General features: G+C 60.6%; 3 protein-coding genes across 5 annotated transcripts; 1 reads left to right on the top strand and 2 right to left on the bottom strand.

Moving 5' to 3' along the window:
• Positions 1 to 10: 10 nt before the first annotated feature.
• On the bottom strand, positions 11 to 6,249 carry SRPX2 (sushi repeat containing protein X-linked 2). Its single transcript, XM_029996887.1, is given in 12 exon segments — positions 11 to 876; positions 878 to 902; positions 1,232 to 1,353; positions 1,445 to 1,578; positions 1,719 to 1,898; positions 2,015 to 2,136; positions 2,231 to 2,271; positions 2,273 to 2,358; positions 2,715 to 2,891; positions 3,020 to 3,211; positions 3,305 to 3,391; positions 5,189 to 6,249. Coding segments are annotated over 12 exon segments (1,392 nt in total). The 5' UTR covers positions 5,259 to 6,249; the 3' UTR covers positions 11 to 720.
• An 825-nt stretch (positions 6,250 to 7,074) lies between these two features.
• Positions 7,075 to 13,082, top strand: TSPAN6 (tetraspanin 6). 3 transcript variants are annotated; one of them, XM_029997414.2, is made up of 8 exons: positions 7,077 to 7,346; positions 7,456 to 7,644; positions 8,186 to 8,260; positions 8,844 to 8,942; positions 9,215 to 9,370; positions 10,076 to 10,159; positions 12,018 to 12,116; positions 12,333 to 13,082. In XM_029997414.2, the coding sequence occupies exons 1-7, from the start codon at positions 7,260 to 7,262 to the stop codon at positions 12,084 to 12,086; spliced, it is 759 nt and encodes a 252-aa protein (XP_029853274.1). In that variant the 5' UTR covers positions 7,077 to 7,259; the 3' UTR covers positions 12,087 to 12,116; positions 12,333 to 13,082. The 3 variants fall into 3 exon arrangements, with proteins under 3 accessions (XP_029853275.1, XP_029853274.1, XP_029853273.1); XM_029997413.2 differs by having other exon boundaries at positions 7,080 to 7,346; positions 12,018 to 12,123; positions 12,334 to 13,082; XM_029997415.2 differs by lacking the exon at positions 8,186 to 8,260 and having other exon boundaries at positions 7,075 to 7,346; positions 12,018 to 12,123; positions 12,334 to 13,082.
• A 2,525-nt stretch (positions 13,083 to 15,607) lies between these two features.
• TNMD (tenomodulin) lies at positions 15,608 to 24,387 on the bottom strand. Its single transcript, XM_029997517.1, has 7 exons — positions 24,139 to 24,387; positions 23,877 to 24,011; positions 20,414 to 20,554; positions 19,507 to 19,608; positions 17,489 to 17,642; positions 16,290 to 16,462; positions 15,608 to 16,078 (listed from the first exon to the last, which is right to left on the bottom strand). The coding sequence occupies exons 1-7, from the start codon at positions 24,253 to 24,255 to the stop codon at positions 15,869 to 15,871; spliced, it is 1,032 nt and encodes a 343-aa protein (XP_029853377.1). The 5' UTR covers positions 24,256 to 24,387; the 3' UTR covers positions 15,608 to 15,868.
• Between the last annotated feature and the right edge of the window lie 17 nt (positions 24,388 to 24,404).

Raw genomic sequence — 24,404 nt, 5'->3', positions numbered from 1 at the left:
CTGCCAGCACTGACTTTTTATACAAATTTATTTATTTCAAGTTAATATCCTACTGCCAAAACAGTTCCCAGGAAGGGTGCCCCGTGGCTGGTGGAAGGGGAAGCGAGGGGTAGGGTGGGGATGGCGAGCCCTCGGGGTGGGCTGCGCGCTGGCTGGCTCCTACTGGCTTTGCTGAGCGTGGGGCCGTTTGCTTTTAAAAAAGCCTTTCTGGCAGGACCCTGGCAGCAGTGCCTGCCCGGCAGGGCTGACCCCAGGGTGGGAGGAAGCGGGTTCAGGTTGTGCATGGGGTGAGGATGGCCGCGGGGAGGGTGAAGCTGCTGTATTAGAGGCTGTCGTGCCGTTGCCCTGCCTGCCCTGCCCGCTCTCCTCTGCTCTGGCAGCCCAGCGTCTGGCTCCCCGTCTCCCCCCCAGCCCTGGGGTTTGAGCGGAGGCACTCCGGTGTCTCCCACCATGGTCCTGGCCGGGCTGCGCCATCCCACCCCGCAGCCGGAGGCCGCTCCCGGCTGCTGGGCGGTGGGAACGCTGCCGGCACACGGCCCCCATCCCCGTCCCTGCTCGCCTCTCTGTGCCAGAGCGGCCGGAGAGGGGCTCCCCTTCCCCTGGAGGTCCTCGGCACCCTGGTCCTCCTCTACGGTGGGCGACTAGAAAAGCAGAAATGAAGGTGTCCGTCCCCTGAGGCCGGCGGCGGCGGAGCGGGGGGGGGGTCTCCCCGGCGCTGCCTCACTCGCAGGGGTCCCCGCTCTGCGCCCGCCGCGCCGCCTCCCGCTCGCTCAGCAGGTAGGTGTCGATGAAGACGAAGAGCTCGTCGGGGCTGATCGGGGAGATGTAGCGCTCGCGGTCGGCGCCCGCCTTGTCCAGCAGCACGGCGTTGAAGTGGGGAACGTGTGAGGTGCAGGAACTGCCTGGGGGTGCAGGGGGGAGCCGCTGGGTAGGGCTGGGGGGGGGGGGGTTTGCCAGTGATGGCTGAGCCTGCCCGCCCCGTGCAACCGTGCTCAGGTCCTCCTGCGGTGGTGGCTCCCATCTCTTCCTCAGGGCTGTGAGCTCCAGGAGGGTCTGGCGATGCTGTATTCAGACTTGCCGGGGGTGTCCCCCCATGGCACAAGCCCCTCTGGTGCAGCAGGAAGGGGCTGTCCACGAACCCAGCTGCTTTGCCACCCCCAGAGTTGTCCCCATCCCCGGTCCCCTTACCCAACCCCCTGGCTCTGCAGGACAGCCCCCCCGTCCCCCCTACCTGAGCTCCTCGATGATGCCAAGGGACAGCTGGTGCTCCCGGATCCGTCCCACCTCGTTCGGGGGCTGCCCCACCAGCTCGACGGTGGTGACGTGACGCAGGTCCAGCCCGCAGGCGGCTTGCTGTGAAGAGAGGGGGGCGGTGAGAGGGTGCTGGGTGAGGGGGGGGGGGTGTAGAGGTGGGAAGGGGGGGGCAGAGGGAGGGGGTCCTCACCTGCAGCATGGAGATCTGCATCTTGTAGTAGCGGTTAGAGGGGTCGGGGGCCGAGATGACAAGGAGGCGGCGTTTCTCGTGGAACTGATCCAGCAGGCTGGCGGCCGAGTTCACGGCCACGTTGATCTGCATGGCTGGGGCGAGAAGGAGCGCGCGGGGAGATGCCATTTTGCCCCCCATCACCCTTTCCCTACCCCTTCGCCCCGCCGGGCAGCATCCCCCCGAGCACCGGGCATCGCTGCGGGCAGATCCTCCCCTGCCCCGCGCCGCTTACGTGCACAAAGGGGCTGGGAGCCCGTCCACTGCTGGGTGGACTGGCAGACGCGCAGGGAGGTGCCCTGCCGCTCGTAGCCCCCGTCACACAAATACTCGCAGGCGGCCCCGTAGTTGTTGCCGTCGGAGGTGCAGGAGAGGTAGCCGTTCTGCGGAGGCTTCAGGACGGGGCAGCGCCTCACTGGGAAGAGGGAAGCTGGGTGAGGGCTGGGGGTGACGGGGTACGGCCCCAGCCGCGGGGCACGGAGCCCGGAGCCGGGGGAAGGCAGCCAGCAGCCCCAGGGGAGCCCGCTTCACCTTGGACGCGGACGCTGAACTTGCAGCTGGCTCGGTTGTACGCCTGGTCGTGGGCGGTGTAGCGGATTACGTGCTCTCCTTCGGGGAATTCGGAGCCGGGCTCTGGGCCCCGAAGCATCACCCTGCACTCAGCAGACGGGTTTCTCCATCAGGGAGGGGGCACCCAGCGTGGCCCCCAGCCCTCGCCGGCAGTGCCCGGGGTGCCTCTGCCCTCACCTCTTGATGATGCCGTCAGCAGAGTCCTTCACGCGGGGGGGGGTCCCAGTAGACGGTAGCGGTCAGCTTGCCTGGCTCGGCTATCCGCTCCCGCGAGTCCGGGCAGCGGATTTTGGGAGGCTCCGTATCTACCCGCAGGGAGGAAAGGGAGTCGGGGAACCTGCGGGTGCCCTGGGCTACCAGAGCCGGCCACCGGCCCCGGTGCTCAGCCAGCCTAGGGATGCTGCACGCAGCCCAGGCACCCCGGAGCCCGCTCTAAAGCCAGCACCGAGTGCCCCAATCCTGGACCAACGTGCCCCGGACCAGCTCCTGCTTCGGGGATAACAGCACCTCGGGGAGCAGCGGGGACAGGGGTCCCAGGGCCGGGAGGTGCAGGAGCTGGCAATGCCTGGGTCAGATTTGGGGGGTGATACCTGCAGGTACCCCAGGGATGGAAGGGTGGCCTGCAGCACGGAGGTGGGAGAACGGTAGGGTGAGAATTTACCTACACAGATCGGCTCGCTCCCGCTCCAGCGCCCGTCCTCCATGCAGACGCGGCTCCGGTCGCCCTCCAGCTGGTAGCCAGGCAGGCAGGTGTAGTCGCAGCGGGAATCCATCTGCACGCCGGCCGAGCACACGTAGGAGCCCCGCAGCACCGCTGGCAGCACGTGGCACCGGATTTCTGGGATGGAGAGAGGAAAGAGGGGAGGGAAGGGGCTGCCCGGCCATGCTAGTGGGCAGAGCACCCAGGACCGGCCGCCGCGGGTGCCCACGGGGATGCCGGCAAGCCGACGGCCGGGGCGTACTCACGTCGGCAGTACGCCATCCCGGACCAGTGGCGGCTGGGCAGGCACTGGACGGCACTGGGCCCCACCAGCCGGTACCCGCGGGCGCAGCTCAGCTCGCAGCGCGTCCCCAGGCTGCTGCGGTAGGAGCCCCCCCGGGGCGAGTAGCAGGTGGCTTCTCCGCGGTGGATGTTGAGCGTGGCACACCACTGGGGCACTGGGGGAGAGGAGGGAGGTGAGGGAGGCACCCGGCCTCGCCGTGCCTTGGTTTCCCCATGAGGATGCGAGGGATGGGTTTGGGTGCCATTACCTCGGCGGTAGTCCAGGGCAGGCTCGGGGGGGGCTTCTTCCACGTACACTTCATTGGTGTGGCTCTCAGCCGTGTAGTAGCCGGACCCTGGGGAGGAGGAAGGAGGCGACGGAGCTCTGTGATGGTTCGTGGCCGCGGCAGCACCCGGGCGATGATGCCTCCCCGGGTAGCTGCACCCTCCAGCACCGAAACATCCCGCAACTCCCAGCGAGCGATCCCATCCCTGGGCAGACCCTGTCCTGCTGTCCTTGGGGCTGCCGCCAAGGGTTAAGCTGGGCAGACAGCGAGCCCAGTCCCCAGCGACACCAGCCCGCAGACTAAACAGCGGCAGGAGCAGCCGCGGTTATGGCAGGAAACTGGTGCTGGCACAGAGCGGGCTGGCACCGACCCCCGGTTTCGGGCTGCCGGGAAGTTCTTCCACCCGCTCCAGTGGCACCGTCCCTGCCGCCGGGCGTCCCAAGGGAAGGAAGCAAGCTGCCCTCTCCTGCCCGTCCCAGCGGAGCCCCTGGCCAAGGCAAGGGAGGAGATGCACGCCGCCCGGCCGGGGGGCTGGCGGGGATGCAGCCCCTCGCTTGCGCGCCAGGGAAGGATGAAGTTGCTGGAGGGACGCTGCTGGAGGGGCTTGGCCGGAGCCGCTGGCCCCACGCCATCCGTGCAGTACAGAGGGGCCCCTGGCCCCACGGACGGGGGGGGGAGGACCGCCTTGCGCCATCCTCGCGGGCCACCCTCTGGCCCACACCGTGTCCCCGTGGGCGAGGGAGCCGCGCAGGGGGAGAGGGTTGGCGCCTTTCCCCTCGGCCCCTCGGTGCCTCGGCCGGCCGCGGCATTCCCCAGCACTGAGCTCACGTTTCCGCCGCGTTTCCGTCGGCCCCCGCCAGCGCTGCCCCCTCCTCGCCGCCAGCCCACCCCGCCGCGCTCCCCGCTCCGGCATGGCGGGGATGCTCAGCCTGGGAAGGGACCCCGGGCGAAGCGGCAGCCCCGCTGCGGCTGCACCCGTCTCCCCTTCCCCCTGCTCCGGGTTTTGGGAAGGGGATATCCGCCAAGGCCAAACCAAGCGGCAGCCCCGCCGTCACGGGGAGGAAACTCCATTACAAATCTTTCCGACATGAACTTTACTACAGAGCTACTCCCCACCGCTTCCCACAAGCTTCTTTAAGTCGCCTACGCGTTTCCACGAGCCTTTTATCCCGACGCGCTTCCCACGCTGCCATGGCTGCCTCGGGGAGCAGAGGGGCCCAGGGCGAGCGCAGGGCTGGCATCCGTGGGGCTGGCGGTGGGGATGTGTCGGTGAGCCGGGGAGGGGGCTGCCGAGCCCCCCTGCCAGGGCCCGCAGGCAGATGTTCCATTTAATTGCGATGTTCCCTTTTCGTGCAGGCGCTGGCTTTTATTTCTCACCTGGGGCCGGCTCGCAGGAGCATCGCCAGCCAGCAGTGCTGGCAGCATGGCAAGGGGATGGGGACGGGGAGAAGGGACGGGGGAAACCCCCCCAAACAGGACAAGGGCTTTTGATCTTTGACCCAGCTGCCCGGCTGCAGGGGGTGGGGGTTGGATCTGAGCGCTCCATCCAGCAAACATCTGCCGGCCGATGGCCCCCGCGGGAGCAAGGAGTCAGCGGGAAAGCTGCGCTCCCGCGGGCAAGGGCGTGATGGAGAGGCTGGTTTTCTTGCTCCTCTCCGGATGCCTCCCAGCACTCCCTCCGCTCCTCCCCGTACCCCACAGCGCACCCCCGCAGGCTCCCCATACCCCGCAGGCACCGATGCTTTCGCCGGCGTCGCCGTACCGGGGCACCCCTCCCTCCGTCCCTCCCCACCGCGAGCCCCCCCGACGGGAGCGGGACCCCGCGGGCTGCCGTCCCCCGCGAGCCCCGCACGCCCCAGCACTCACCTTCGTGCCACGTGGATGACACCAGCCTGGCGAGGACAACCAGCAGGACGGGGGCTGCCTCCTGCGCCATGCCGGGGGGGGGCCGGGGGGCGGCCAGCCCACCTGCCTTGCGGGGTCCAGGGGCAGGCGCGAGCCCCGGCGAGGAGGGAGAGGGGCTGGAAACAGGACGAGGGTCCCCTCCGTCGCCTTGTCACTGCACAGACGCCTGACCCTCCTCCCCGGCCGTGCTGAGCAAACCTACTTTTCCCCTCTGCTGCCCGTCCCAAACATTCAAAAGCCGTGAGTCAGGCCCAAAATGATGAGATTGTCAAAAATAATAAATCCCAGGATCGCCCGTTTTCCAATGCACCTCCTGCTTCTCCGAGGCTTTAAAAGGTTGTTAGATTTTTTTCTTTGCAAGCAGGAGAGCCAGGAGCCTGTTTCGACACAGGCGAGAGCTGAGTCGAGCCTGCGCCAGCCCTGCCGGGCTCTGGGAACGGGGGGTCCTGGGGGGCCGAGGACAAAACCGCGGGAGCCAGGACCCTTTTTCCACGTCTTGCCAGGAGGGAGGGAGAGACCTCACTGCAGACGGCGGGCTCCGAAACCAGTCCCGAGGCAAGCACTTCCAGCTGGGGTCTGTTTTCCAGCTGAAGTTCAGCCCCCGCGAGGCAGAGGTAATGAAACGGTTTCGTTAGGACCCGCCGCCCCGCGTCCCACGGGGTTGGGTGGGAAATGAGGCAGGAGCGGGACCCACCTGGGATTTGGGCTCTGGAGCACAGGACCGCATGGGTAGAGGGAAGACGAGGGACGAGCCTGGCATGGACAGGTAGGAGAGTTGGCGCGGGGCGGCGGCGGGGGACACGCTGCCTGAATGCACTAATTATGTGGCGGCCAGGACGGTAAGCGCGCTAATTAATAACACAGCTGTCCTGAGCAGGAGAGGGCTGCTGGGAGGCCACTGTGCAGGGCTGCTTGCTGCAGGGTGTGGGGAGCCTGCGGCCCCCCCCCGCAGCTTGGGGACACCCCCAAGGAGGGCACGGGGTGTTCGCCCGCGGAGGGCAGGAAGCCCATCGCCTGCCGGCACGGTGGCCGTGCCATGTGCCATGTGCCGGGGCGCTGGGTGGCTGCCCCCGGCTGGTCCCTGCTCTGCCGGGGGACACCTGGGCAGGAGGTGGGGGCCACGTTGGGGCTGGGGCTGCATCGCCAACCACTAGGGCAGGAGAGCAGGGGCTGGGTGGCACGGAGCAGGCAGGAGGTGGCACGGAGCAGGCAGGGGATGGCATGGAGAAGGCAGGAGGTGGCACCGGGCAGGCAGGGGATGGCATGGAGAAGGCAGGAGGTGGCACGGAGAAGGCAGGAGGTGGCACGGAGCAGGCAGGAGGTGGCACTGGGCAGGCAGGAGGTGGCATGGAGCAGGCAGGGGGTGACATGGAGCAGGGAGGGAGTGACATGGAGCAGGGGCTGGGTGGCACGGAGCAGGCAGGAGGTGGCACGGAGCAGGCAGGGGATGGCATGGAGAAGGCAGGAGGTAGCACGGAGCGGGTAGGAAGTGGCACCGGGCAGGCAGGAGGTGGCACAGAACAGGCAGAGGGTGACATGGAGCAAGGAGGGGGTGGCACCGGGCAGGCAGGAGGTGGCACGGAGCAGGCAGGAGGTGGCACAGAACAGGCAGGAGGTGGCATGGAGTAGGCACGAGGTGGCACTGGGCAGGCAAGAGGTGGCACAGAACAGGCAGGAGGTGGCACGGAGCAGGCAGGGGGTGGCACGGAACAGGCAGGAGGTGGCACGGAGCAGGCAGGAGGTGGCACGGAACAGGCAGGAGGTGGCACGGAGCAGGCAGGAGGTGGCACGGAGCAGGCAGGGGGTGGCACGGAGCAGGCAGGAGGTGGCACGGAGCAGGCAGGGGGCGCCCCCGCTGGGGAGGAGCGGCTCGCCTTCGGGCGCGCTCGGCCGTTTCCGTGAACGCTCGGCAACCTCCGCCGCCGCTCGGGCGCCTCCGGCGGGGCGGGGCGGGGCGGGGCCTGCCCGGCGGGGCGTGGCCGCGGCGCGGCGCGGCGGGGCCCGTCCCGGCAGCAGACGGCCCGAGTCGGCCATGGCGTCCCCGTCGCGGCGGCTGCAGACGAAGCCGGTGATCACCTGCCTCAAGAGCGTCCTGCTCACCTACACCTTCGTCTTCTGGGTGAGCGCCGGCCCGCGGCCGCCCCGCCCCGCTCCCGCGACAGGTCGCGGCCGCGCAGGCCTGTCGCGACAGTCGCGAGCCACGGCGGCTTTCCCCTCTCCCTCCCCAGGTGTCGGGCATCGTGCTGCTGGCCGTGGGCGTCTGGGGCAGGGTGAGCCTAGCCGTCTACTTCTCCTTGCTGGACGAGAAGGCCACCAACGTCCCCTTCGTCCTGGTGGGCGCCGGCACCGTCGTCGTCCTCCTGGGCACCTTCGGCTGCTTCGCCACCTGCCGCGGCAGCACCTGGATGCTCAAGCTGGTGGGTGGCCCCGGACGGGGTGGGACGGGGTCCCGTCCCCTCCTGACCCACCCCGGCACGTCCCATCCTTCCCCCTCCCATCCCAACCCCATCCCGTCCTACCCCGTCTCATCCCGTCCCAACCCACCCCATCCCACCCCATCCCGTCCTACCCCATCTCATCGCATCCCATCCTACCCCATCTCATCCCGTCCCAACCCCATCCCATCCTACCCCATCTCATCCCGTCCCAACCCCATCCCGTCCTACCCCGTCTCATCCCGTCCCAACCCCATCCCGTCCTACCCCATCCCGTCCTACCCCGTCTCATCCCGTCCCAACCCCATCCCGTCCTACCCCGTCTCATCCCGTCCCAACCCACCCCATCCCGTCCCATCCCGTCCTACCCCATCTCATCCCATCCCGTCCTACCCCATCTCATCCCATCCCAACCCCATCCCGTCCCAACCCACCCCATCCCGTCCCATCCCGTCCTACCCCATCTCATCCCATCCTATCCCATCCCACCCACCCTGTCCCATCCCGCCCTTTCTGCCCGCAGTACGCCATGCTCCTGTCCCTCATCTTCCTCATCGTCCTGGTGGCTGCCGTCGTGGGGTTCGTCTTCAGGCACGAGGTGAGTCTGGGTGGTCGCTGCTGTCTCCCGATGCTGCGGAGCAAGGTCGATGCTGGTTTTAACCCAAGTGCGGTTGCAAATGTCGCTGGAGGGACAGAGGTGCTGCTGGGAGTGGTGATTAGTTTAGCTAAAATGGGGTTAATACAGCCCAAAGTGCAGCTTGGTCCTCGAAAAGGCCCATAAGGTCCCATAAGGACAAGGCTGGGTGCAGGGTCCAGCCGGCATGGCACGCTGCCCCTCCGCCAGAACAGGCGAGTAGCCCTGGACTTTAATTTCTGGCCTTGGTCTACTGCAGTAATTTCTGTAATTAAAGCTCCTCTGAGGGTTCCCATGGCACGGAACAGCCTGCTTGGGGGGCAGTTGGCACTGCACAGGTCCTTGTTATTACATGCAGCATCCCTGCCGCCACAGCGCATCCCAGCCTGCCCTTTAATACAGCGTTTAATTGCCTGGGTGGCCGGGGGAATGTCTGCTGGCCGCGGCCGGAGTCATTCCTGCCATCACCGAGAGGTGACTAACGCGGGGCCGCGGGTCCTGAAGCGCAGGAGGGGACGGCACCGCCGCAGAGACCTCTCTCTTGCAGATTAAGACAAACTTTGAGAGTAACCTCAACCTGGCCTTGAGGGACTACAACGTGACCGCGGATCGGCACAGCGAGGCCGTCGACACCATCCAGAGAACCGTGAGTGCCCCAGGCTGGTGTCTGGATGGCGGCGGGTGGGCACGCTCGCCTCGCCCCGCGCCGTCCCCTGGGAACCCCTGCAGTATCGGCATCCCTGTCGTGGTGCTGGGGGTCCTTTTGCACCACGGGGTTTTGAGTTTGGGAGGAGGTGCTGGGTGAGGTGGGGGCAGTTCCTGGCGAGGCGAGGGCAGGGGAGCCGTGGGTGTGGTGGTAGAAATAGGGGGTCAGTACCCTGGTGTGACCGTGCTCCCCAAATGTGCTTCCCCCTCCAGCTGCACTGCTGCGGGGTGCAGAACTATTCGGACTGGGAGAGGACTGAATACTTCACCCAGAGGGGCATCCCCCAGAGCTGCTGCAAGAGCCAGGATGACTGCTCGGAGGAGGATCTGAAAGACCCAAGCAAAGCCAAGCTGAAAGTGTTTGTGGATGTAAGTTAAGCTCAGAAAAATCCCCCTGCCAGTCCTGGAGGTGGGGAGGGCAGAGCTGAACGGGTGGAAAAGGGTTTGCCCTTCCCTGGGAGGCTTGAAAGGAGAACTGCTCTCTCGATGCAGATGCCTTGTGGCCCAGGGACTCCCCTGGGGTGGCGGTAGGTGAAGGGTATGGAGGAACGAGCCCTCCCTCATGTCTGAGGTCCCCCCCACTCCTTCCTTGGAGGTCAGGGACCAGCCGGACCCAAGTGTGTGCACTGGGGGCTGTGTGTTTTGGAGAACAGGTGAATAAGGAGGTAATTTCCCAGTAAAGTTCGTTTCGGCGGCGCTGACGTCTCCCGATGACCGTGCAAAGTCCTGAGGCAGTGGTGAGCACGGGTGACCTCATCCTGCAGGGACGGCTGGGTGACGCAAGGGATGTTCCTCTGATGAGTCACCTTGCTCAACCCAACGCTCCCTTTGGGAACAGCCCATGGGCAAGTGCTCCCCTTGATAACGAGGCTGGGCTGGGAGGCTGGTTGGCGAAACGCTGATAGGAAAGTGACTTTGCCCGAGGTGAGGCAGGAGGGTGGCAGCCAGAAGCCCTCAGCTGCCCACACAGGAGCATCTTCTCCTGGAGCTGCTGGTGCTCTTGGCAGGTGTCGGTTTCTGCTCCCGGGGGGGTGAAAAGCACTGGACCACGTTCTCGCTTTCCATCCTCTGCAGGGTTGTTTTTTCCTGGTTACGTCAATGATGGAGTCAAAAATGAGTGTTGTGGCTGGAATCTCCTTCGGCATCGCGTGCTTCCAGGTAAAATCTCCCTTGCCTGGCACAGGGGGAGTGCAGGGGAAGCTAGCGTGTCTCTGGAGGTATTTAATTTCTGTACAAATTCTGGTGTGTGTACAAAAGGCACGGCCTGTTTCACCCAGGGAGGAGCAGCTATTCTGCAGATTCTCCTTGGGTTTAATCTCACTATTGTGCAGTCTCCAGTCTCTTAAACCTAGGGCTGAAGCACCACCTCTGTTTCCGTGAGCCCAGGTTATTTGAGAGGAGCTCCTGTCTGAAACACCCGACTTCAAGAAAAAACAAATGGAGCCTGTGCTGTGCCGGGCAAACTCCTTGCGTTTGCTGTAGACAGGGATCAAATCTGCGCCCTTCCTTTTCCTACCCACCGACCTCCCTTTTTATCAGGGAGGCGTTTTGGCATCACTTCTGCGTGGCTGGCTCCCTGCGAGCGCCTGTGGGGCACCGCTTGTTCTGGCGGCTCACACCCCGCACGCTGCCTTACCCTGCGATTGCTTCCTTTCCCTCCCGCTCCCCGACCTCTCCTTTACTTAATCCTGTAGGACGCTTCCTGCAGGAGCCGCAGCAGCCGCCTGCTCGCCGGCCCCTGCTCCGGCAGGCTTTATCCCGGCAGGAAAGGAGAGGCCCCTGCCCCCAGCTCCGCCACGCTGGGCGTTGGGCACGCTGACGCTGCCCTGGGGTTTTCCCGAGGTGCCGAGGGTTTTCCGACGCGCCTCAGCGGGAGCCGCAGGATGCGCAGCCGGCCCTTCTTTAGCTGGTTTGTGGGAGCTTGCTGGGCTCTGGGTGCTGAGCAGCTGCGGAGCGAGCTCAGCTGGCCGTGACTTTGGAGGGGCTTGAGTTCACCCTCCCCTTGATCCGGCACGCAGAGGCTGTGCCGTGAGCTTCCAGCTGCTGCCACCCGGGACCATTCGCTGACCACACCAGCGTGGGGAGAAGGAACCCTGCCGGGTTTCCAGGATCCTGTCCTGGAAAAGATATTTCTCCTGTAACGAGCGTGTCGCCGTGTGTTTCCCGTAACGGAGGAACTGGGGGAGAGGCGGGAGCCAGCAGCCCCTGGCTGCAGCGTGTGCTACCAAGTGCTTTCGGTTGCGGCTGGGAGAGCCCGAGAGCCGGAGCCGCTCCGCTGCGCCCAGCCGCTCACCCCGCTCTCCTCTTCGTTGGGCTGTGCTCACCGTGGGGTCACCGAGACGTGACCGACACGCAAACGGTGAGCTGCACGCTCCCAGCTGCAAAATCATCTTGGCTGATGCCAGGCTTGGGAATTGTAACTGGTTCCTGGCTTTTATCGCTTTCATCAAGCCTTGCTGTGTCGTGCAGCCGGCAGGGACCCATCATGCAAAATGTGCCTCTAACTTTGCTTGTGTAAGTCAAACTCCTGCAGGATCTGGCCCTAAATGTCTGTGCAGGGGCTGTGAGGCCACATTGTGATAACGGTAGTGTGTCCTTCAGATGCTGATGCGAAAACGGCAACCTTGCTTCCCCGCTGTCCTTGCAACAGGGAGAGGTGGCTGCTGTTCTCTAGTGGCTGTGTAATTGGCTGTGACGCTCCTGATATCTGTGTAATCTCCAAAATTACCATAAAACAGTAGATGCTTCATGAAGCAAAATTTAACAGGACAGGACGCAGAGCATCTCTTGTGACGAGCTTGTTTGGCTGATGCCTGCCAGGATCCTCCGCTTCAGCCTCTCTCAGTTAGTCCAAAGCAGGGCGCAGCAGCCTGTGTCGTGGTTTGTAAATCCCACTGTCCATCCTTGGATTTTATAAAACTGATGCTCTAGAGCAATTTGTCAGGCTTTTCCCCTAAAACACCGTGTCCTGGTCTTGGCTACCTCCGATGTGTGGGGTTTTTTTTCTCTTTTTCAGTTGGTTGGCATCATTCTTGCCTGCTGCCTGTCCCAGTACATCACGAACAATCAGTACGAGATGGTGTAGCTGGCCCCCAGCACACTGTGGCTGTGGCCGTGGCCGGGTACGTCTGTCCAGCCATGTAAGCTCGGTGGGCTGCCTCTGCATCCCTGGCTGCCGCCCCATCGCCCCTGGGGACCTTCGGCACGGCGGCGGGTACCACGGGGGGCGGGTGCGGGGGTAGAGGGCACCTGCGGGACCGTGTGTGCGATGTCATTTTAAGCCGTGTATAAATCCAGCCTTGTCTGTTAACACTTTGCCTTGTGCATTGCAGGGTATGCTCTCCGCGGCCGGGGAGGATGCCACCACCTCCAGTTTTCCTCTGGATGCCGCTTCGTGAAATCTTGCTTTGAACTGACTGATCTTCTTCTCAACTAGCTCATAGAAACGAGTGCAGCAGCTGTCCTGGTGCGCTCAGGGACTTGTCCTAACACTACTCTGCCGTGCCACCGCGTGGGATAATTAGTGTAGCTGCGGTGGTTACAGCAAGCGCGCTCCTCCGGGTGCTGCAGCCCCTGGCTCTTTCCTCGGCGGCACGCTCGAGTGCCGTGCCGAGCAGACCGTGCTGGCGGCCTCGCGGGACTCCCAGCGCTCGTCCTCGGTGCCTCCGTCGGGAAAGCGATGCTTCCCCTCATCTCTGGCAGCCCCTCGATGTCCCCTCGCTCTCTGGACGCGGTTGCTCTCGAGATGGGGCTGTTGCCCAGCTGAAACATGGCCCTGCCTGCCTGAAGCCCTTGGCTCAGCAAGGTCTCAGCTTGTTGCCAAGCTCTCTCTCACCCCTGTCCTGGGTTTTATATACTTTTTTAGAGTTGTACTTTTTTTAAGTACAGGCTGTAGTGATTCTTTGTAAGCTGTAGCGAGGTTTGGTGATGTAGCTCCTGGTGCCTTTACCTTGGTAGGTGTCCTTGCACCGAGTCAGCTGTGACTTGATTGTCAGTATTATATGCTGCTTTAACTCGTTTTGTGTATTGAGTAGAACTCTCTTGTCCTGAGACACAATAAATATTAAGATATTTTACTCTATGAAACAGCCTCGGCTTTTCTTTTCATCTCCTGGAAATTCCTCTGCTCGAGTTGCTGCAAAGAGCAGCAAACCCCCCGGGAGGTAATCCACTCGCCCCGGGCCAGCCAGTAACCTCTGGACCATCGCGATGCTCACTGGTGCACTTGCGCTTACAAATAACTTCTGTAATTGAATTTTCTTCATAACAGCGGTTGTGTAACAGTGCTGAAGCAGAAGGCCTGGAGCATCCCAGCCCAGGAGCCGGGCGGATGAGTTCAGACCCGTGCAAACGCGTGCATCCTCTGCCGGCCGGCCGCTCGCTCCGAGCAAAGGGCAGGGCAGCACTGCTGGAGCTGCCTGCGTCCCCAGCCTCTCCCCGGGGCAAGAAACATGGATTTAAGCTTTTGTGTTCGTTTGGTACTGCTCATCTCAGGGTTGTTTCATCAGCAAACCTTTGCCTTACTGAGCGTGATGCCGCAGTGGTGCAGTGAAGCTCCTCTCCTGCCCAGCTTGGGGGATTTTTGGGTCTCGAGCACAGAATTTGCCAGCGCTGTGGCTTGGAGCAGCTCGCCGGCTGCCGGGGCTGCCTCTCCTGCTCCCGGGGAGGAGGGAGATGTAAAAGGAGGGGTTAAGCCACGGGTAGGAGCGGTGGCCCTTTGTCGGCATCATCCCTCTGGCAAACACTGCTCTGGTGCTGGGTGAGCTGCCCCAACCAAACCGCCCCGTGGTGCGGCAAATGACCCGGTATGGGACAGCCTCGCTGCTGACGGAGGAACCCGAAGGGGAACACCCGAAATCCTTATGTTGCGTTTAACCTGGGTGAGTAAATCAAACTGTTGTCAGCACCTGGCTGGCTGAAAGCCTCCTGGGTCGGGACGGCGAGGCAGAGTGCGTCAGAGCGCGGAAACCGGGTCGGAGAGATCAGCCGATGGCAATTAATGGATGGATGGAGACAGGGGCAGGAACACGTGAGAAGCAGGGCCAGGTTTGGATAAACCCATCCTCATCAGAAAGCCTGTGCAGAGGGAAGCGACCGTGCAGCTTCCTTCCCTGGGCGGGCAGCGGAGGCGATGCCGGGCGGGTGGCAATGGTGCTGGCAGAGGGTGGCACGGGGGGCCTGGAGGTTTCTGAGCTGCTGCAGGAAAACCAGCACTGACTGACTGTGCTAAGCTGGGGAGCGTGGAGGCTCGTCCAGCCTGCTCGTCCCCATGGCCAGCGACAGGCACTGTGGCCATCAGAGGGTGCAGATCTTATCTAGTGAAATAGTGCTTAAGTAGACACCTCGCTTTAACGTGGAGAGACAGCAGTAACGTCTGGGAGGTACAGGCGTGTGCTGGGGGAGATGCCAGGCAGACTTGGGACACTGCTCTCCTGGCAAAGGCATTGGGTACACTTTGGTGACCCGGCTGGACCCGCCGAGCCGGGACACGAGCACCGCTGGCTGGCCCCAGGGCTCCGGTTTCCCGCAGCAGCTGTGGTCGGGTGAGTTTCACATATTCCCTCCTCCCAGGGGGAATAAATGTCTTTGGGGGCATGTCGGAAACGCTTGGTGTCCCCAGGACTGGTTGGTGTCCCTTAGGACGCCACGCAGGGAGCTCTGCTGCACCGCGCTCCCAGTGTTTTAACCACGTTGCCAGCACGGCTGTGAACAGCGGTGGAAGGAACTGCCTTTGAAACCTGCCCACATCCCCACAGGAGCCGCAGGGATACGGGGAAGGCCTGGCAGCCCCGGTGACACCGCCACTGGTACCCGGCACGGTGGCAGCGAGCAGAGCCCGACCTCTGCTCCCTCCTCTGTACGTATGGCTGGGCAGGCTCATCCCTCCAGGTGTTTCCCTGGAAAGCACCGGCCGTGGCAGCGCGTGCTCCCTCAGCGACACCGAGAGGGTTTTTTTTTTGCCCGGTGACACCCACGGTACGTCAAAGCTCTTCGGCAGCAGCCGGCTCCCTTGGGATGAAAGCTGGAACCTGGGGTCTGGCGTGAGCACCGGGGCCGTGAGCCAGGGAAGGCTGCACGGGGAGCGCACGGGGATTTTGGCCGTCGGCCCTCAGCGCTGCTGCAGGCAGCGTCCTGCTCAGGGCGGCTGCAGTGTCAAGGACTTACTTTTTCCCTCCTGCAGCTCGGGTTTTACCCATTTGTCGGTCACAGGGCTGGGGACAGCTGATGGCACTTGGGGCCGTCCGCGCCTCCGCTGGCTTTTGCCGCCCGGTTCCCCGGGGGCTCCTCGTGCCCGCTCCTGCCTCTGCCTTACCCGCACACCACCACGCTGCACATCGCTCCTGAGGGGACCGCTGCCGTCCCCGAGCCGTCGCTAATAACTACCGAACACATCAGAGCATGCTGGAGCAGAGGGTCGAGACGTGCTGAACAACTACCAGCGCTGTCAGGGAGCAAATTAGGGACCTCCGCACGTTCCCAGTGAGGCGAGCGCCGGCAGTCCTGGTACCTGAGTTATGGATGCTCGTGACAAGGCAGCCGAGCAATTAGATCACTTCTCAGACCCATTAAGCGTCACAGACTGAGACTAAACGACTTTCCATTTTCTTTGCAATCGCTCATACAAGACGTTTATTGTTTGCCTCTCGCTGCTCAGCGTGGCGATGATGCACTCGAGCGTGGCCTCCCCCAGCCCCGCGGGAGCAGCGCGGGACGCCGGGGGGACGGGCGGTGCACGCGCGGCGTCTCGCCGGCGATCAAGCAGGTAACGACCTGCGCGTAGGCTACGTCAGGACGCATCCCGACGCGTGACGACGTGGCAGGCGGGCACGGGGCAGCACCCAAGCGCCGGGTGCCGCGCGGCGGGTGCTACACCCTGCCCAGCATCCGCGCGATCCACCAGTTGCAGGGCATGATGATCCGGCAGATGACCCTCCCGCCCTGGTAGCAGTAGGGGTAGGGGTAGTAGCCCAGGAGGGGCTCGCAGACCCGCCGGCAGTAGCGGTTGGCGCGGCGGCACTGGGCGCAGCAGTAGCCTAGCTCATCCCACAGCGGGTGGAACTCCAGCCCGTTCTCCGACTGTCAGGAAAAGCCAGCGTCAGCAGAGCGAGGAGGATGCGTGGCCGAGGGACCCCGGGAACGTGACCAGGACACCCTGGGACCGTGGCCAGGACACCCCAGGAGCGTGATCAGGGCACCCTAGGGACATGGCCAGGACACCCCAGGAGTGTGACCAGGACACCCCGGGACCATGGCCAGGGCACCCCAGGGTGCAATTCCCCGCACTCACGTAGTCGTTGACGGGCAGGTCCTCCTCGGTGAGCTGCCGTGCCCGGCGCTTGGGCCCTGCCTGCGCATCCTTCTTCACCTCATGTTCGCCCCCCCCATCCAACCAGCTCTGGTTGTCTACGAGCAGCTCAGGATCTTCTTCTTCTGCCCCTTCAAGGTTGGCCAGCTCAGGAGCTACAGGAAGAGCCCAAATGTTGCTGTCAACAACCAGGGAGCAGGGGGACAAATGCAGCACCAGGCACTAATGGCTCTACCAAAATTCGGTGCCGGGGTACAAGAAAACCCCACCAGCAAACCAACTGTACACCATTGCCTCCTGCTCTTACCAAGCCTGGGAGATGATATGGTGGGAGGAGAGGGTAGAGCAGACGTGGCCCGTCTCCTCCCTGTGCTCGTGGGCGGTGGGTACCCGCGGGTGGTGTTGGCATTCCCCGCACGGGGCACGTGCGGGAAGCACGTCCTCATGGTGAGCTCTGCTGCTGTGGGGGGGGATTCGTAGAGCCCCAGCAAAGCGACAGCAGCCGAGGACAGCAGCCTCCCTCTGCACTGGGGGTCTCTGATGCCCACTTGCTCCCAGGACCATCGATGGCCGTGAGCTGACTGGTACCTGTGGGGGACGAGTTGCGCCTCCGTGGCTGCAGAGCGGAGGGAGTTTTCTCGGCAGGGGTTTTAAACTAGCTCATTCGGATAGAAGTGGGTTAGAGAGAGCGGGTTAATTATGCCGGCGGATCTCAGAGGCCACAACCTCTGTGAGGGCTGTGTAGTGAGCAGCTGGAGATGGCAACCCTGTTGTGTGATTTAGATGCAGATCTCTGCTCATGCTCTGATGTTCATGCAGTGATGAGAATTTAGGCGTCCCAGTTTCCAGCAGTGCTGGCTTCTTTGCAGGTACAAAGAGTTTTTTTGGGGTTTTTTTACCTTGTTATGAGGAGGGTGGCCACTCTGCAAAGTGCAGGGCAGTGGGGAGCCGGCAGAGACAAGTGCTTTGTAGAGAGAAACTTCAGCCCCTGCTATTAGAATGGCCATACTCTCTCGTGGTCGTGGCTAACACTGTGTTGTGTCTGAGATGTACGAGGCTGTGGGAACGGGTTCCCACCATGTCGCAGTGGGGGACATGGCAGGGGGAACAGGGGTGGGTGGCAGGGCTGCTCCTGGCTAGGGGGCTCGTGAGCATTTCGCGGACGAGATGGCTCCTTGTACCTGCAATTGGCGTGGGGTGGATCCAGTAGATGGTCACGTTGCGGCAGATGTCAAAAATTTTGGAGCTCTTCAGGAACTCCTTGTTCTGAATGGGCTTTTCCCCAGGCACCCAGACCACGGACTGCTCAAAGTAGGTGGTCGTGATTTCTTCCCCCTGGAAGAAGAGCGAGATTTCACCCCAGCGTGGTGAGACACCCTCTCCCCACCGCTGGCTGCTTCTCCTCCCTTGGCTTACCCTGAGGCGCTTCTCCCCTCCCAGAAAGCAGCTGAACTTCATCTGCCTTGGCTTGTGGTGCTCGCTGGGTGCACATGCAGTACCCCGCTGGTCCTCAAGTAGGGACACCCACCATGAGCCTTGTCTTTCCTGTCTGCTTTCAGCCAACACCACCCCGCTCTCTCTTCCCTCCGTTCATCGTGCTTCAAGAGCCTTCTCCTGTGCAGTCCCCACCATCTGGAAGAGCCTTCTGGAGTGCCCCAGCTCATTTAAAACCCAAGATTAAAACATCTCCTCTCTGCTTTGCTCTTACTACTTAATTTCTCTCTCCTTCTGCTACGGATTTTGTGATCGAACACTTTAATTTATTCCTCACAGAAATTCTTTGCACGGCCATATTCTGTAATTTATACCACATGCCTCTGCTGTTGCATTAGTCCATGGTGTGTTTTGGCAGGCGCTTAGGAAGGGAGATATATAAAGATTATTGGATGGGTCTGCGCTGAGTTATCTGCCAAGGCAACGTTGTGTACGTTGGTGGTGGTAGCCCATAGAGCAAGCTGGCAAATGGCATTTTTGTCTCCAGAAGGCGTCTGGGGCTGTGTTTCTTTTTTAGAGAGTTTTTCCTTATGGCTTTGGGAAGTCTTAGGAAAGAGCCAACACAACCTGACCCAGTCTGAGTCGTTTTCGGAGTCGCTGGTGAAAGCCATGGGGTTGGGGAGGTGCTGCCTGAAGGACCTGGCAGCACGTGGGCTCTGGGAAGAGATGACTAGAGCTTAAATCTACATTTATCTCATTGGGTTTTACATTTCAGCTCTCTACCCGGGGCAATGTTCTGCTGAAGCCTGGGAAGTCACATCCCTTTTACGACGCTAGCCGAAAAGATCTATTAGCTTCTTACGGCATAATCAAAGAATCGGTGTCTGGGAATTTGGGTCATGATTCAGGGAAATGTTTCTGCCCACGCTTCGTTTCAAACACGTGTCCTGCTGGAGTTTTATCTGCAACAGCTTCCTCGGGGGCGATTCAATCTGCTAACACCCTTCGTCTCGCAAACGGGGAGGCGGGAGGGCTGTGCCACCGCCGGGGGCTCGGCGATGGGGACGGGGACAGGGGACAAGGGACAACTGCTTTCAAGGGACTGAGCCATCACCCCGGGTTACACCGTCAGAGAGGGGTTAAAGTATGGAGCCAAACACTTTTTTCCCCACAGCATGCAAAGCGTGAGACTCCTTGTAGCGGGATGTGGTGGGCAAAAGTCAAATGGGTGGAAGAAGCGATCAGGCACATCGATGGGAGGAAGGTCCGTGCAGGACAGGGAGGTGGGCCCAGCCCAGTGCTTCCCACCTCCCCGGGCTGTACGCCAAGTGCCTTCTCAAATCGCATTTCTTAAACGCGGCTGCTCTTTTAAATTCATTATTTCTGCCTCATTCTGCTTGAGAACATGAGGCTCAATTCTTGGAGAAAAGAATTTGATTGACTTTTTGGTGCCTGCTAATCCTGAGCTGCCTTGCGACCTTTTGACTACAACAGGATTATTGTTCTTGATCTCCGGTATTGTGCTGAGAGGTTTTTGTCTGTCTGCTGTCTAATCCCATCTCTTTCCACTTGTTGTTTTTAGAAGCAATCCTCTGAAATAAGATCATTTTATGAAGCGATCACAACTCATTATTTCTTTATTGCAGCATATCTGGGAAGGCTGGAGCAGATGGAAGGGCGGTAGGGACGGCAGCCACGCTCCCAACGCCAGGGAGAGGAGTGGGTTTCACCGGGGGCAGAGGGGTGTCCTGTTTTATTCACCTACCTCAAGCTCAGGGATCTTGGCCTCTGTCGTCTCAGGTAGGACTTTAGTCTGAGTTTTGATGAAACATTTTTGGAGGCCCACAAAGAAGATGCCAGTTATTCCCTACAGCATCAAAACAAACACCAAAAAAGCAGTCAGGGCAAAGCAGGAGGATAAAAAAGCCCATCGTATGGAGGGTACAGCTGGATGAGGCTTTAGTCGTATTTTTCCTGTTGACGTTTTTGTGCAAACTCTGTTCAGCAGTGGTGCTAAGATGTACTAACAGGTTCTCCTAAGAGATATTGCATTTTACGGTTTGGGAGAATTGGGCTTTTTACAAATATTTTGAGGCAGATAGTCATAAAATTTTACTTTGCTCCCCTTCTCCTTATAACTATCACGAGCTCTAGTTATCAGAAATAAAAATATGCAGAATAGCATCTGACCATTATGGTTATATGAACATTGAGCCCCCAGTTCCTGCTAGGCTATTAGCTGAAAATTTTGCCATATGTCACTGCACAGGGTATTTCCCTACAAATTTTAATTAGGTTTCAGAGAGAGCCTACAACATTGTCATGAGGTTTTAATGCTCTCCAGACAGACAAATGTACTGGGCTCGGACAGATTTATGATGATTGCATTCCTTTGCAAGGATAAATCCAATAACTAGGTCTTGCTTTTAAGATGTATTTCACTGGAACTGAACCACGCCGCTATTAAATACCGGTGGAAGCTTACGTAGATACACATCTCCTTTCCTTTGAGAGCATCCCCAGAGAGTCTGCATCTGGGAATTGCTCTCCCTGACGCAGAAGCAAATCATCCTGGGACTTGCTCCAGCAATCCCGTGGTGTCCTAAGGGATCCCGCCAGTCCCGCTGTAAGACCGCAGGCAGGGTCCCAGGGCCAAACCCTGCCGCACTCACGTTTTTGAAGTCATGGATCTCCAGGATTTCCTCGCTGCCGTTCCCGCTCCTGAAGGTCTCTGTCCTGGCCAGCGGGTCGATCTCCATCACAATCTTCTTCTTCTCCCCGTGGCTGAAGAACGTGTGCTCCATGTCGTAAACCTGCGAGAGCCAAAACCGCGCAGGGGTCGGCTCAGCCCCAGCCCGATTTCATACGCCGGCTGGTGGGCGAGCAGGCTGGTGCTGGGTGCGCGACCACTGATGTCGGGGTGATGGGGTACCCTGCCACGGGGCCGGCTGCTTCCTTGCGCCCCGGCTCTGAGCCAGGACGATCATCTGGATAGCGCAAGGAGAGGCAGGTCCCGGGTGCCAGGGCTGGGAAGAAGGGCAGGACGGGGCCAGGCTGCGGGGGTACATGTGTGTCAAGCCGGGGAGAAGACGCTCATCCCACACTTGCACCAGGAGCTTTGCCACTGCTCAGTCTTTGCTGGTGCTGTCTGTGGCATGAGCCTGTTCATGTCCCAGGCTGGACCGAAGTCCTGAGCCCAAGGGATCTCGCTTTCCCTTCTCCCTGACTTTCTTGCTCCATCATTACATCCCTGGCTTGCTTGCTCCATCACTCTGTCCCCATCTTTCTTGCTCCATTACTGCATCCCCATCTCGCTTGCTCCATCACTGTGTCCCCGGCTTGCTTGATCCATCATGTCATCCCCATCTCGCTTGCTCCATCTCTGCACCTTCTGTTTTTCCTGGAAAGGCAGAGGTAAAAGCCTCTCTCTGCCTGGAGGAGATCAGGGATTGCCTGCGGATTAAAGACCTCCTCGAGGGCTGCTGAAGAGCTTCGGGGCGTAGCAGCCGGCTTCCCGGCGGCACTCATCCCTGCGGGGAGCCGGGGGGAGCAGCCCTCTCCTCCTCGCAGGTGCTCATTGCACTCAGCCAGCCCGGCAGCCCTCCAGTCTCTGCGGATGCCTGACCCTTAAAGGATGAGTAGTGGCAGATGCTATTTGAAGCACAAAAATGATTCTGCTGGCGCAGCGAGAGCTGGCAAGCCTTGGGGAGTCTCATTTCCCAAATCAAACGGTGCCGTGCGGAAGCAAAGGGCTTGTGCAAAACCCCTCAAGTCCACGGAGCAGCGGGGAGCGATGGAGGCGTGGGGATGGGAAAACCCTGTTTGTCCCCTGGCACGGCCGCGGAGCCGGGGAAGGAGCACCCTGGTCCTGCAGCGATGCCCGGGTGAGGGGCAGGGGCTCTGCCGGCAGTCCCAACCTAAACCCCCTTTCACCGTCCCCTGCTTCTTGCACATCCCTCCCCGTCAGGGGGTTCAAAGCCTCTTAGCAATGTTTTCAAGCATCAGCATCCCCTGTTTTGCAAGCACTGGAGGAAGCCTGGGTGCAGAACTGGCCGTGCAGGCGGTAACTGCCAGGTACCTTTACCTCTGTTTAAAAGTTAGAAGTGATGTGCGCCTTGGCAGCCATGAGCATCTCCCGTTAGTCAGCAGGAGGCTTTTATAAAGATATATAGCTGTCAATGGATTTTATGGTATGGTAAAAATAGTCTGAAGCCTGAAATGGCTGGAAGGCCGCTGGTTTTGACTGACAAAAAGCGCACGGTGCCATAAATAATTTCTAGGAGGGTAGGATCCCGGGTGGCACCTTACCTTCGAGTGCCTCTCCATTTACAAAGAATTACTTTTGCCAGTGCAGTGGCCAGCTAACCCATTTGGGCTTTGCCGGCTCCGTGCTGCTCAGAGAGCTGTGAGATGTTTTATAGGGCTAAAAATGACACTTGCTTGCGAATCGTTGAAATACATCTCCCTGCGAGGCTGCGACGAGCCCCTCGTTAGCTGACTCATCGCCTTCCCTTGCCGGCTGTGCCGGCCGGCGCGGATGCTGCCGTGCGGAGGGCAGCGCCGTGTCCAAGGCCGCCCCTCGGAGGAGCAAGTCTTCTTTAAAGATTTTTTCCACTCTCCAGTTGCATGAAGGGAGCTCGAAGGGGTTTTTGTTCTTTAAAGAGTTTAATTCCCCTTGGTTTATATTTTTGAGAATTAGGAACTTCCAGCCTCGCCCGTCCTGCTTTTCCCGGAGGACTCCCGGGCCAGCTGGAGAAGCTGCTGCCCCACGGCCGCGGAGGAGTTTGCGATGCCGGACGCCGGGAACGTCAGTGTTCAGCTCTACCGCAGGAACATCTCTGCTTTCCTGCGATCTCGCGCTTCACTTGCCTGCCCGTCAGGCATTGTGAAGGGCTTTCAGAAATACCGACGGATTCCATCGTCCACCGGTGCCCACCGATGAGGATGCCGAGGGCCAGCGCTCCGGATGACCTTTCCGAGGCTGAAGCGATGGCTCTGTGCCGTCGGCTCGGAGAAAACCTCACCTCCAGGGGTTAACAGCCTCTTCCCCCCGTGGCTGGCACGCACCCTATTTTTCGAGGAACAGTAGAGACTTTATAACCGTCTTGGCAGGAGCCTGGAGGCACATATGGCTTTTATTGCTCTTTCTTTTATTTTTGGGGGTATTTATTTCTATTTGCTGATAAGAAGACAAAGTTTCCAGCGAGCGGGGTGCTTCCTCTGCCCAGCGGGATGGAAGCCCGGCTGGGCTGGCCCAGCTCTGGCATGGGGCAGGGAGGAGAGAGGAGATGCCACCGTGGGAAAGAGGCCGCCTTGGCTGCGCACGGGAATTTTGGAGACGTTCTTGAGTCGACGGCGTCGGGGTGCAAAGCAGGGCCTCCTGGATGAGCATGGAAACTCAAAGGGGAGGGGGATGAGGAGCAGCGGGCGGGCTGTTGGCTTCAAGGTTAAGCGATTTGCTTGGGGTACGGGATAAAAAAACGGGTTTTGGCAGAATTGCCAAGATGCTGGGCAGCAGTGGGCAGAGATATATGGGAGATGCGCGGCCCCGCTGCCGCCCCCGGCACACTCGGCACTTACAGCAGCGTCTGTCTGGGGAGCTGGGAATAAACGAGCCCAATCCAGTTAGCAGGAGCTCCTCCAAAAGCTAATCCGTCTCACCGTCCCCTCACATTGCAGACACATTAAAGTAAGAAATATAATCCATGACAATCAATCACCACTGCGTCCTGGCTTTCTCTCCTCTTTATGCGGTGGCATAATGACTTTTCCACCAGTTTCTGGCAAGATAATTGAAATGAAATGGAAAATATTTTCTTACTTGTCATAAAATTTGCTGCCGGTGAAATAGGAGTAACTTTAACTCTTCGTGGCGTAGCTCCCATCCCCTGTAATTGTCAGCTAGGGAAAGAATGCGGTGATAGAGAAAAAAACCCAGCCCGTATAAAGTAAAAGCTAGTTATGAATAATACAAAGACTTTTAAAAGTCCCACGAATACTTGTGGTCTAAGAAAATGCATTTTGCAAAGTTGCCTGTGTTTCGGGGTGTAGTTAAAAGTTTCAGTGAGGTGGGGGGGACAGGTCTGTCTGGGGAAGCGGCACTCTGAAGCGCTGGGTCGGAGAGTTTTTACTTACTTTTCTGGGTGTTGGGTTCCAGAGATATTTGACACCAAAAAATATCAGAATAAGAGAAACGAGCAGCACGCTGAAGAGCAGTCCGCAGATCTGGTATCTGGTGCAGGTCTTCTTTCGCGTCTTGGATGCTTCTGCCTAATTAATGACAAAACAGTGATAGCCAGAGGGCTGCTGATGATTCAAGGAGGGACGAGCGCACACGCATATCAGACATCTATCACCCTGACAAGCTGCACGGTGGCAAAGCAAGCCACGAACTTACGTCCAGAAAGCGGCAGTCCTCCGGGCTCTCCCGAGCCGTCCCTCCCATGGTCTCCTCCGTGTGCGAGGACTCGAGCCCGCTCCGAGGTGGAGTTTCAAGAGGCTCTGGGCTGCACATGCGGCGGGGAAGGCTGGGTCACCGCCGCCCCCGTGACGGCGGCAGCCAGCTTTCCCCCGCAGCCCGCCGGGCCCCGGGTGCTCCCGCGGAGCTCGCCGTTTGCCCGGCGCGAGCAATTCCCACGCCTTCGGCGACGAGCCCGCGCGAAG

The sequence above is a fragment of the Aquila chrysaetos genome, chromosome 21 (assembly GCF_900496995.4).
Source record: "Aquila chrysaetos chrysaetos chromosome 21, bAquChr1.4, whole genome shotgun sequence".
Lineage (NCBI taxonomy): Eukaryota > Metazoa > Chordata > Aves > Accipitriformes > Accipitridae > Aquila > Aquila chrysaetos.
This window is presented reverse-complemented; position numbering and strand designations above follow the sequence as displayed.

What these genes read in the sequence shown, in the direction of transcription:
- TNMD (XM_029997517.1), bottom strand. Translation starts at nt 24,255, where the DNA reads ATGTGCAGCCCAGAGCCTCTTGAAACTCCACCTCGGAGCGGGCTCGAG. An exon ending in AGGACTGCCGCTTTCTGGAC is followed by an intron (nt 24,012 to 24,138) that starts GTAAGTTCGTGG and finishes GTCATTAATTAG; the next exon opens with GCAGAAGCATCCAAGACGCG. An exon ending in AGATCCATGACTTCAAAAAC is followed by an intron (nt 19,609 to 20,413) that starts GTGAGTGCGGCA and finishes TTGATGCTGTAG; the next exon opens with GGAATAACTGGCATCTTCTT.
- TSPAN6 (XM_029997414.2), top strand. Translation starts at nt 7,260, where the DNA reads ATGGCGTCCCCGTCGCGGCGGCTGCAGACGAAGCCGGTGATCACCTGC. An exon ending in GGTTCGTCTTCAGGCACGAG is followed by an intron (nt 8,261 to 8,843) that starts GTGAGTCTGGGT and finishes TCTCTCTTGCAG; the next exon opens with ATTAAGACAAACTTTGAGAG. An exon ending in TCGGCATCGCGTGCTTCCAG is followed by an intron (nt 10,160 to 12,017) that starts GTAAAATCTCCC and finishes TCTCTTTTTCAG; the next exon opens with TTGGTTGGCATCATTCTTGC.